Raw genomic sequence first — 12,755 nt, 5'->3', positions numbered from 1 at the left:
TTTTCCTCGAGGCCTACCAAGTACTTTGACTTGTAGCTCATTGGCCAGAATTGGGTCACATGGCTATTTGTGTCTCTGAAGAGACGAGTACTTTTTTAATTGAGCATGCTGTGCCATGCCATGCTGTGCTCAGTTGCTTCTGTTGTGACTGACTCTTTGCAACCCTGTGGACTGTAGCCCACCAGGCTCCTCTGTCTATAGGTTTTTCCAAGCAAGAACACTCGAGTGGGTTGCCCTCCTCCAAGGGATCTTCCTGACCCAGGGATCAAACCTGTGTTTCTTAATGTCTCCTGCTTTGGCAGGTGGGTTCTTTACAACTAGTGCCACCTGGGAAGCCCTTAATTGAACATATTGCCCCCCAAGAAACTAGGGTCTGGTTAGTCAGAAAGAGGATGAAAAATAGAAATCGAATAGGAATCTGTGGAGTCCTGTCTTCAGGTGTTTACTTAAAAAACTTCTCCAATAAAGACATCTGTTTTCCAGACTAGTCTTATTAACATGACAGACTTGTATAACATATTAGTGAGAAAGAAGTCTAAATCATTTTGTGCAGAAGATTTATAAAACATTTTTTTTCTGTTTTGTTAATCATAAGCCAGGAACTCAATTAAAATAGATTGACCCAGTTGTGAGGAAAATTGACAATAAGTTAACTACTTTAGCTAAAGTGTAACTTTTTTTCTTTACATGCATAACCGGCTATATCAGATAATGTTTTTATGTGATTCCTGCAGTTGTCTGTTAAATTTGTCTCCATTTACTAACATTTTGTCCTTTCAAATTTTTGTAGATTTAGAAGCTAACAGACTTTTATTGTAACTGATTATATAGTAGGAGTCTAGTTCTCTCCCTTAGTTAGAATGACCATAATTTATTATTCTTATAGAGACACTTTGGAGAATGAAAAGATGTTTTTCGTTACTAAGTTGGGATGACAGCTCTGAACTGGGACTATACCAGGCAAATCAAGGTCATAGAATTATCCTGTATGGGATATATAAAATGATCCTGATTCAGCAGTGATTGACTGCTAGAAGAGACAAACAATAAATATTGGTATAAAGTGAAAAATACAGAGATGACATACAAAGGACTTGGGAGCATGACTGAGGGGGTGCTTAGAAAGAGTCAGGAAGCTTGAGTTGTGATTTCTCTGTATATTTTGTATATTAATACCTTATCAGATACATTGTTACCAAATATCTTCTCCCATTCAGTGTACTGGCTGTTAATTTTGTTGATGGTTTCCCCTGCTGTGCAAAAGCTTTTAAGTTTCAGTAGGTCCCATTTATTTTTGTTTTTGCCCCCCTTGCCCTTGGACATATCCAAAGACGTACTGCTAAGACCAGTGACAGACAGCATACTGCTTGTGTTTTCTTGTAGGAGTTTTATGGCTTCAGGTCTTTGGATATGGTGTGAGAAACTAGTCCACTTTGATTGTTTTGACAGATATAAAGGACGTTTTGCGCATGAATAGCTTGATTAGATAGAACTTTTCTACAAATAATTACAGGTTTTTCTCAAGAAAGATTTGGAAGAAGAATGACTAGAAGTTATTTTTGTAACTCTTGTCAACAACTTTTTAAATTTAACACTTGATATGCACCCTAATGATATCAACTCTTTCTTCTATCAGGCGTTTAGCATATTTCTGCTATTCTACATAGTGTTCTGTATATGAGGCTTTTTCTTATGTTAAATTATTTCATGAGGATATCTTGGCTTCCTAGGTGGCTCAGTGGTAAAGAACCCGCCTGCCAATGCAGGAGACACAAGAGACTGGGTTCGATCCCTGGGTCGGGAAGATTCCCCTGGAGTAGGACATGACAACCCATTCCAGTATTCTGCCTGGAAAACCCCATGGACAGAGGACCCTGGCGGGCTGCAGTCCATGGGGTCACAAAGAGTCGGACATGACTGAGTGACAGAGCACACATAAGGATGTCTTGGGCTTCCCTGGTGGCTCAGATGGTAAAGAATCTGCCTGCAATGCATAAGACCCAGGCAGTCCCTGGGTTGGGAAGATCCCCAGGAGAAGGAAATGGCAACCCACTGCAGTGTTCTTGCCTGGAGAATTCCATGCACAGAAGAGCCTGGTGGGCTCCTTGATAATACATTTTAAGTAGTATTAACATACTAAAAGATAGGATTCTCATGATGCCTCAGTGTTTCTATATAAAAGGATGTGTTAATTTTCAGTCACACAAAAAAACAATATGCTCATCACTTTCATAGCTTTAGTATTCTTCTTCGTTCTATTATTGTAGTAGTTTTCTTTAATTTCCATTTTTCTGATTACCAGGAAAATATTTTTCTCTGTGTATACTATTGTATAAATTTCAATATTAATTTTTAAATTACTATCTTTTTTACTTCTTTCTGTTCACATTTCTCAAGTAAAACTGCTAAGTAGTTTTTTTTTGTTTGTTTGTTTGTTTTTGCTAAGTAGTTTTAAATAAGTAAATATTTAAGAAAGCATGATTGTTATTTTTACAAATAAGCCTTGTAATATTTCTCAGACTAAAATTAGACTAAAATTACTTTCCACGTTTGCCTTTCACATGAATGTTTCATAAATGTGCTCTTCAAGCTAATGTCCACGTTAGTGATACCCACTGTAGCTAATTTTTGTTCTTCCATCTTATACAAGAATTAATGTCATGTTTTTAAAAAACAAGTCATGAAGTTTGTGGTGTTCTTATCAATTATTGCTCATCTTGATACTTGATCTTATCAAATATTGCTCATCTTGATGAAATTGAATTATACTTGTCTTTAAAACTTAGTGATATTAAATGAAGAATTTTACTCTCAGACTGAATTTTTGAAATTACCTTTAAGCTTGTAGTGTCTAAATTTTCTTTAAATTTAGTCTTTTCTATCGTTATCTAAAGCAGTTATTGTATTCTTAACCATCATACATTATTAGGTTCTCTATTAACATGACATGGCTTTATTCTAAGCACTTATAATCTGAATAAATGATTTCTTTCCAAAATGAGATAATAAAGCTGTCCTTGATGAAGAGAGAAATGGATTTCTTCTCTTTCTCACACAGTTTGAGCTTTCCAATTCTAAAAGCTCTCTGTTTCTTCCATCAGAATTTTGCAAGAGGGCCAAGTGAGGGAAGCATGAGATTTTGAAAACTACCACATGCTGATCAAATGCACAGACATCAGGCCTGGTGGACCTATCCACTCCAAGTTGCCTGAAATACTAGCTTGTGCTGTGCCTTAAAATTTTAGCACCTCTTCTACTTAATTAGCTGGCTTACTTTAGTGGGCTGGAGGGTCTTGGCCACTTGCCTGCTCTTCCTGTTTGTAACATTGGCAACTGGCATATGTTACGTTGGCAGGCTTGAAGCAGTCCAGAATTTTATTTGAAGTTGGATTAACTATATAAATTTGACCTGGTTGCATTTGAGGAAGGATTATTTCTAAACACTAACTTTTGTATCTTAAAAAATTCATGTAGCAAAGAAGATTCAAAGGAGTATAAAGTGAGAAAGTCTGCCTTCCACACCCCTAGTCCTATAGGTAGGCACTGTTAATGGTTTCTTGTGTAAACTTTCAGGAATTTCCTGTGCATATCAAACTTTATCTATATGAAAAAATATATTTGATCTATTCTTTAAAAAATAGCTGTTATAACACTATTGTGTACCTTGCTTTTTTGACTTAAATGTTTTCTAGGTACCTTTCTACGTCAGCACATCGAACTCCATTCTTTGTAACAACAGCTTTAGAATGTTCTAATTTTTGCCACAATTCTCCAGTGAAAATCCTTGTATGTAATGCATCTTTGTGTACTACCTATGGGCTAAATTCCTAGGCATAGAATTTCAGGGTCAAAAGGTAATGTTAAATTAGTCTCCAAATTTGTATGGAATTTATGAAAAGCACCTATTCCCCAGATTTTGAAAGAGTATTGAAGGAGAATGAAATTAGGCTTGAATAAGATGTGCTACACATATCTAAATTACGAAAGATACTCACATACAAGTATTAGACCCTCTCATTTGACTTAACACTTATACTTTTTTCTTAATAGACCTAAAATGAAAATTCATCACCTTGGCAACAGAGATTAGGTCAGTCCTCAAGGAAGAAATGCTGTTCTTTAAGAAGTGGTTTAGAATTGGTTACAAATTTTGAAAACTTAATGTTATAATGGTTTTGTATCTGTAAACTTTACGAAACTATAAATGTAAGCATTTATTTCCCTTTAGGTTTTAGCAAGGAATTTTCCTTTTGTCCCTTGCAAACTTGGACAAAATCTCCATGCCTCTTCCTCTACCTTCATAGCAACAGTATCTTCTGCAGATTTGATCCAGATTCAAGGAATGTACCATCTAACACTCACAGTGCTGGCATGATCAGAATGGCTTTTTGTTTGATAACTGGATTTTTGATGTTTAAAAGTGCCGAAATATCTCACAGGGGAAAAAGAAAAATAGCCTTGTGGATCATATATTTTCTTGCCTGGTCATTTAGTTTTTCATATTTTTGTTTTCCAGATGATTTTAATGAACACCTATGTAATATTTCCACAGATTTCAATGGGACAGATGTTACAAGATTTTGGAAAATTTCTTGGAATGTTTCTTCTTGTTTTGTTTTCTTTCACAATTGGGCTGACACAACTGTATGATAAAGGCTACACTCCAAAAGAACAGAAGGACTGTGTAGGCATATTCTGTGAACAGCAAAGCAATGATACCTTCCATTCGTGAGTGTCTTTTAAATTTTTAGTAAACATATTTCTTTCTGCCCTGTTATGTGTGAATTCATACCTATAGAACTAGAACTGCATATTTTCTTTAAGATATGCCTTTTGAATAAGAAATACTTACTTGTCATGAATCATTTGATAATCATCAACAACAAACACCTTCAATATGCCAGACACTGTTCTAAGTGCTAAGTAAATGGAGTATCAGTGAGCAAAAACTACTCTCATGGAGTTTATTTCCTGGTGAGGTGATACAGGCAGTAAAATTAAGAATAAGACATGAAATTAAAAGACACTTACTCCTTGGAAGAAAAGCTATGACAAACCTAGATAGCATATTAAAAAGTAGAGACATTACTTTGCTGACAGAGGTCTATCTAGTCAAAGCTATGGTTTTTCCAGTAGTCACATATGGATATGAGAGTTGGACTAAAGAAAGCTGAATGCTGAAAAATTGATTTTTGAACTGTGGTGTTGGAGAAGACTCTTGAGAGTCCCTTGGACTGCAAGGAGATCCAATCAGTCCATCCTAAAGGAAATCAGTCCTGAATATTTACTGGAAGGACTGATGCTGAAGCAGAAGCTCCAATATTTTGGCCACCTGATGGGAAAAGCTGACTCATTGGAAAAAAGATCAGGAAAGATTGAAGGCAAAAGGAGAAGGAGGAAGCAGAAGATGAGATGTTTAGGTAGCATTACCGACTCAATGGACATGAGTTTGAGCAAACTCAGGAAAATAGTGGACAGGGAAGCCTGGTGTGCTCAGTTCATGGGGTCGCAAAGAGTCGGACATGAACTGAACTGATATTATACAATATTGATAAGGACCAGTAGCCCAAGGAAAGCTTGAGCCAAGGAGGATTTTTGTGTAAGAGGGTGTGTAGCTTTAGTTAGATAGGATGTTAAGGAAGCCCTCACAAAAGATGGCGTTCAAGTAAAGCTATAAAGCTGGTGAAGGATCAAGCCATGAAGAAGAATCTGGAGGGAGAGAGCTGGCAGATAAGGGAATGGCAAAGGCAAATGCCCTGAGATGAGGGTGTAACTAGCATGCTCAAGGAGAAGCCAGGAGGCCAGCCTAGATGGTACGTAGTGAATCAGAGGAAGAGCTGTAGGTTAAATCAGGAAGGTAATGGGGAATTGGGCTTCCCTCGTAGCTCAGACAGTAGAGAATCTTCCTGCAGTGGAGGAGACCTGGGTTCAGTCCTTGGGTCGGGAAGATCCCCTGGAGAAGGGAATGGCAACCCACTCCAGTATTCTTGCCCGGAGAATCCCATGGGCAGAGGAGCCTGGCGGGCTATAGTCCATGGGGTCAAAACTCATGACTGAGTGACTAATGGGGAATAAGGCACATCAAGATGGCAGAATAAGAGGACATGGAGCTCACCTCCCTCTACAAATGTATCAAAAATGCATCTACGTGTGGAATAACTCTCAGTGAAAGTCAGCTAGAAATAGACAGAAGGACTCCAGTACAACCAAGGCTGTAAGAAAGGTACACACGTAATCAGGTAGGATGAGAAGAAAGTGAGTGATCAGGACCCGTACCCCTATGGGGGGATTCAAAGGGAAAGGGAGATTACACAGGTGGACACTCACCCTGAGGAGTGAGTGGGTCAAGCCACAGACTCTCCTAGTCTGGGTTCTATGCATGGGAGACAAGCTGCCTTAGCTGGTTGGTTGGAGAATCCCTGGGACACATAGGAAGACTGGAGAAGCCTGGACTCCAACTCATGAGGAGTGCAGGTGCTGGCTTGCCCCTGGCTAGGGCAGAGGGAGGTCTGCCCTAGTGGCTGCCAGGTTTCCTGTGACCACTCACTGCTCTCCCCAGCCTGAACTGAGCAAATACCCTGGCCCTGCTCATTCTACGTCACAGCATGTCCCTGGATCTAGGGCATCAGGACCTGGGAAGAGACTCAATCTTGAGACACAGAGGCAACTCAGTGTAGCCCAGGGGAGGAGGCAGTCGCTCTTGTTGGAGCTTACTCCAGGGGCACCCTGGAAGCAGTCCATAGCTCTGACAGCAGCATAGCTGCTGGGTTTCCTGTGACCACCTTGCTGTGTGCCCAGATCCAATCTGCGTGAATGCTCTGGCCCCACTCGTTCACACCACAGTGCAGCACTCAGTGGCCATGACCAGGGAAGAAACACAACCACGGGCCGCATCTGAGTGGAGCCGTGGACACTTAACGCAGGTAGCGCATGGGACTCTGTAAGTACACGAGCCCCACTTGCTTCAGCACGCCCCTTCTTTTTTTTTTTTTTCATTTATTTTTATTAGTTGGAGGCTAATTACTTTACAATACTGTAGTGGTTTTTGCCATACATTGACATGAATCAGCCATGGAGTTACATGTGTTCCCCATCCTGATCCCCCCTCCCCCCTCCCTCCCCATCCCATCCCTCTGGGTCTTCCCAGTGCACCAGCCCTGAGCACTTGTCTCATGAATCCAGCCTGGGCTGGTGATCTGTGTCACCCTTGATAGTATACTTGTTTCAGTGCTATTCTCTCAGAACATCCCACCCTCGCTTTCTCCCACAGAGTCCAAAATTCTGTTCTGTACATCTGTGTCTCTTTTTCTGTTTTGCATATAGGGTTATCATTACCATCTTTCTAAATTCCATATATATGTGTTAGTATACTGTATGGGTGTTTATCTTTCTGGCTTACTTCACTCTGTATAATGGGCTCCAGTTTCGTTCATCTCATTAGAACTGATTCAAATGAATTCTTTTTAACGGCTGAGTAATATTCCATTGTGTATATGTACCGTAGCTTCCTTATCCATTCGTCTGCTGATGGGCATCTAGGTTGCTTCCATGTCCTGGCTATTATAAACAGTGCTGTGATGAACACTGGGGTGCACGTGTCTCTTTCAGATCTGGTTTCCTCGGTGTGTATGCCCAGAAGTGGGATTGCTGGGTCATATGGCAGTTCTATTTCCAATTTTTTAAGGAATCTCCACACTGTTCTCCATAGCAGCTGTACTAGTTTGCATTCCCACCAACAGCAGCACTCCCTTCTTTTGGGGCAAAGATCCTGGTGTGGGGAGAAGAAAAACACACACACTTAAAAGGAACAGATCCAGCTCCAGACTGACTCTCAGGGCTTCTACTCCAGCAGCTTGGAGTAGATCCCACCCCTGACCACAGGGTGGTGATGGCCACTGAGCAGAGAGGATGTCCCTTCTCACACCCTGCATGGGCTCTAGACCTTCCATTTCCAGCCACTCCCCCCACCAAGGTGAGAGCTGCCAGCACATCCTGAGGAGAGGTTGGTGTTTGCATCAAATCCAGCCATCCCACCAAATCCTATGGGGACACCCATAAGAACACCTCTTCAAGATCAGAGTAGGCAACTGTTTCATCTAAATTCATAGAGGCAGAGAAAAGGCAGAGGAACTACTCTCACTTGAGAAAGTAAGAGAAAAACCTTGAAAAAATAATGAAACAAATAATTAACCAGATAATTAACCAAATAAATTAACCAGATAAATTCAAATCATTGGTAATAAAAATGCTAACTAGTTTACATCAAGAGAACATATCTAAACAAAGATCATTTTAGCAAGGAACTAGAAAATATAAAAAAAGACTCAGAACAAAAATAGGCAATTCAGTATGTACATCTATGGTTAATTCATGTTTATGTGTGGCAGAAATCAAGCCAATATTGTAAAACATCATCAATCAATTAAAAATAAATAAATATTAAAAATAGACAATTCAATATCTGAAGTAAAAAAACACTGATTAGCAGACTGCGTGACACAGAAGAATACATAAGTGGTCTAGAAGGTGGAATAATGGAAATTACCCAATCAGAACAGCAGAAAGGGAGACAAAGTGAGAAAAAGCTAAAGCAGTCCACTAGATTTCTAGGATAATATTAAGCAAACAAGCATTTGCATAATAGTTCTAGAAGGAGACAGAGAGCGAGAAGGGGATTGAAAATGTATTTGAAGACATTATGCCTGAAACTTTCCAAAACTTGAAGAAGGAAATGGATATCCAGGTACAGGAAGCAAAGAGGGTCCCAAGAAAGGAAACCAAACAGACCCACATCAAGACATATCATATCATAAGTAACGTGGCAAAAGTTAGAATTCCAAAGGCATCAAGAGAAATATAGTCCTATACAAGGGAATTGCGTAAGCTTATCAGCTGATTTCTCTGCAGAAACTTTGCAGATGATAGGGACAGTCATGATTCATTCAGTGCTGAGAGGGAAAAACCTGTACCTTAGGATTCTCTACCCAGCAAGATCATCATTTAGAATAAGAGAAGAGATAACAAACCATCAAAAACTAAAAGAATTCATCAATATGAAACCTACCCTAAAAGAAATGTTGAAGGGTCTTCTCTAAATGGAAAGGCAATAAGAATCTATAGGAAAGGGAAAATCACACTAGGAAAGGCAGATACAGAGTAAGGATTGAAGATCACTTTCAAAAGCTAATACATAGATTAAAAGAAAAAAACATATAAAAGCAACTATAAATATAGTAAACAGTTGAGAGATAATCATGAAGATGTAAAATATGACATCAAAAACCATGTGGATGAGTGGGTAAAAAAAGTGTAGATCTTTTAGAATGTGTTTGAACTTAAATGACTATCAGTTTAAAACAAGTAGGTACAGGCCAATGTATATGAGCCCTATGGTAAAGGACCCATCAATAGATGAATGGATTAAGAAAAACACACACACACTGGAGTGTTACTCGACCATAAAAATGAAATTCTGCCATTTGCAACAATGTGTATGGACCTGGATAATACTATGTTTAGTGAAATAAATCAGAGACAAATACTATATAATATGGCATCTAAAACATACTACAAATGAATGCATATGCTGAACGGGATAGAGATTCACAGACATAGAAAACAAACCTGTGGTTACCAGAGGGGAGAGGGAGGTGGGGTTAATCAACTATACTTCAAAGAAAAAAAGGAAGGGGTAAAAAGAAAGGTAATAGGGTCTTGTAGGACCTTGTTAGCTCTTGTATGGACTTTGGGCATAGGAACTTGAGAGCCATTTGAAGTTTTTGAACAAAGAAGTGGCAAAATCCTGTTAAGTATTAACAGGATCATAGGCTGCTGTGTTGCAAAAAGACAGAATAGTAGTAAGAGATTAAACAGAAATGGTTTGTCTTCCTTTTGAGTTTGTTTCTTTGTTTACAGTAAGGCATATCTGTGATGCTGGGTCCATCCTTAGTTATTTTACAAAATATCTATTCTTTATGTAATGTTGTATTAATAATTCTTTATTTTTGCTAAATAGCTGCTTAAAATTCCTTTCAAATAGAAATATAATTGTCTTCACAGGTTCATCGGCACTTGCTTTGCTTTGTTCTGGTATATTTTCTCCTTAGCACATGTGGCAATCTTTGTCACAAGATTTAGCTATGGAGAAGAATTACAGTCCTTCGTCGGAGCTGTTATTGTTGGGACATACAATGTTGTGGTTGTGATAGTCCTTACCAAGCTGCTGGTGGCAATGCTTCATAAAAGTTTTCAGTTGATAGCAGTAAGTAGTCATTCTTTTAAAATTTTTATATTCTCTTCAGGTCATACCAAATGTATATAGTAGGTAAGACAACCAAAGATTTAAAAGAATTAAGAATTAGTATCTTTTAATAATTAAATGTAAACCTTTTAAAAATGTAAATAATGTATATTAATTGCATGTCTTGACAAAATTTTTACCTCCAAGGTGTGGACACATTTGAACAGTTTTGAACAGTCCTTACCAGTCCCACCATGTGTGTACGCGTGTATGCATGCCTAATCATATCCTGTGTTAGTTTTTCATTTGCCTCTTACAGAATCATGAAGACAAAGAATGGAAGTTTGCTCGAGCAAAACTGTGGCTTAGCTACTTTGATGACAAATGTACATTACCCCCACCTTTCAACATCATCCCTTCGCCAAAGACTATCTGCTATATGATTAGTAGCCTGAGTAAGTGGATTTGCTCTCATACATCAAAAGGCAAAGTTAAACGGCAGAACAGCTTGAAGGTAAGAAGTTAAATGTTTGAACTGCAACGTGATAATTTTAATAATTCCTAATTTCAGATGTTTCCTAAAGCATAAATATACAGAGTCCTAAGGGCTAAGATTTATGTTGTTTTATACTAACATGTTGTAGTCATAAAGCAATTAGCGAAACAGCTTAAGAAAACAAGGGTTAAGCCTGTCTTTTTCATTCCTGTATCCCTAAAGCATGGCATAGAACCTATCATAAAGTACAGATTCAATAAATATTTACTGAAAATGCAAGAGAGGTGTGATTTTTTTTCATGAATTCTCATCTCACAGTTTTAGAACAAGGAAAATATTCAAGAAATCTAGCCTGTCAGCATAAATAAAGAGTGACTCCCAGAGTGAACTCATATTTTTTTCATTCTTTTTGAAAGTTGTTTAATATATGGATAATTCAATCCATGTTGCTATAAACCAGGAGTTGGCAAACCTTTTCTGTAAAAGAGCAGATAATATTTTAGATTTTGTGGGCCATGACAAAATTACAGATTTTATGTGGGTAGTAATATAACAAGAGAGAAATCAAATTTCCACAGAATTTTTATTGATGAAATTAAAAATATAACAATAATTGAGTAATACTTATTTGTATATAATATAGGTCCATTAATGAAAAGAATGGAATTCTATTTTGGAATAACCCATTTTTAATCAGGGTTCAAAGTTAGTATTCCCCATCATCAGGTTAGTTATACATGTTCATCCATAAGAGCCACTCTTAGCTCATAGGCTGTCAGAAATAAGAAGTGGGCCATATTTGACCTGTGGGTCATAAATTTTCTAATCCCTACCATAAACTAAGGATTTTAAACTAAGATAAGCATACGGGTAAGTGAGTAAAACAAATATGCAGGGCATATTTATTTGAAACACGTTGAATATTATTTTGTAACATCAAGTGGCAAAAATATCATCTAATAAAGCATTACAAATATGTATTTGTATCTGTAAACTTTTAAAAAAAATTCACCTCTTTTAAACATTTTTTATGTACATTATTAGTATCATATTATTTTGTTTTGAAGGAATGGAGAAATTTGAAACAAAAGAGAGATGAAAACTACCAAAAAGTGATGTGCTGTCTAGTGCATCGTTACTTGACTTCCATGAGACAAAAGATGCAAAGTACAGATCAGGCAACTGTGGAAAATCTAAATGAACTGCGCCAAGATCTGTCAAAATTCCGAAATGAAATAAGGGATTTACTTGGCTTTCGGACTTCTAAATATGCTATGTTTTATCCAAGAAATTAGCCATTTTTTAAATTGTGTAGAGAATAATTTTCAATATTATAAATCTAAAAGACTGCATTTGCATAACTTACAATTAAATTAATAAGATATATATTGAAATAAAGAATTATGTAAAAGCCATTCTTTGAAATATTTATAGCATAAATATATGTTATGTAAAGTGTGTATATAGGATTAGTTTTTTTAAAACCCTCTGTCAGTGGCTTTTTGCAGGAGTAAAACAGATTGAGTAGATAGATTTTATTAGCATGCTGTTTAGTTTTCTTGTTTAAATAGTGCTTAATTTTTTTTCTTTCTGCTTAAGAAGGGCAGTTAGAACTGTCTTAACTATTGCCAGAAGGTTTTGTAAAAATGAAGATCAACAAAGGTGGGCTGATCTTTCATATGACACACTTGAGATACAGAAGTCATGTTTTAAAAATCTTTGTTTTAGGAGTTTACATATAGTTCAGTATTTATTGTTTCAGAATATAGGTTTGCTTAAAACAGTAGTCTGTTTTGTTCTTTTGTTATAATCTTAAGCAGAAAAGATAAAGCCCTAATGAATATTTGAATCTATTTATGTGTCTATACATTAAATTCACTTCAGTGTTTGTCATTGTAATATATTTACTTTTACATGGTTGTAATCACTTTATTATTTTTTTTTCCATTTATTTTTATTAGTTGGAGGCTAATTACTTCACAACATTGCAGTGGGTTTTGTCATACATTGACATGAATC

General features: G+C 37.2%; 1 protein-coding gene across 7 annotated transcripts in view; it reads left to right on the top strand.

Moving 5' to 3' along the window:
- TRPC1 (transient receptor potential cation channel subfamily C member 1) overlaps window positions 1-12,755 on the top strand; it is a 59,123-nt gene extending 46,368 nt beyond the window's left edge. For 5 of the 7 annotated variants that reach the window (XM_043474192.1, XM_043474198.1, XM_043474191.1 and 2 more), the window contains 4 exons: window positions 4,517-4,728; window positions 10,060-10,261; window positions 10,560-10,754; window positions 11,804-12,755. In XM_043474192.1, coding sequence (XP_043330127.1) covers window positions 4,517-4,728; window positions 10,060-10,261; window positions 10,560-10,754; window positions 11,804-12,031 — 837 coding nt within the window. In that variant the 3' untranslated portion in view covers window positions 12,032-12,755. The remainder of the gene's footprint in view (window positions 1-4,516; window positions 4,729-10,059; window positions 10,262-10,559; window positions 10,755-11,803) is intronic. The other 2 variants (XM_043474194.1, XM_043474193.1) reach the window with 1 other exon arrangement.

This window comes from Cervus canadensis, chromosome 7 (genome assembly GCF_019320065.1).
Source record: "Cervus canadensis isolate Bull #8, Minnesota chromosome 7, ASM1932006v1, whole genome shotgun sequence".
In the NCBI taxonomy this organism is placed as follows: Eukaryota; Metazoa; Chordata; class Mammalia; order Artiodactyla; family Cervidae; genus Cervus; species Cervus canadensis.
The sequence above is the reverse complement of the archived record's forward strand: the minus strand, read 5'-3'. Positions and strand labels throughout refer to the sequence as shown.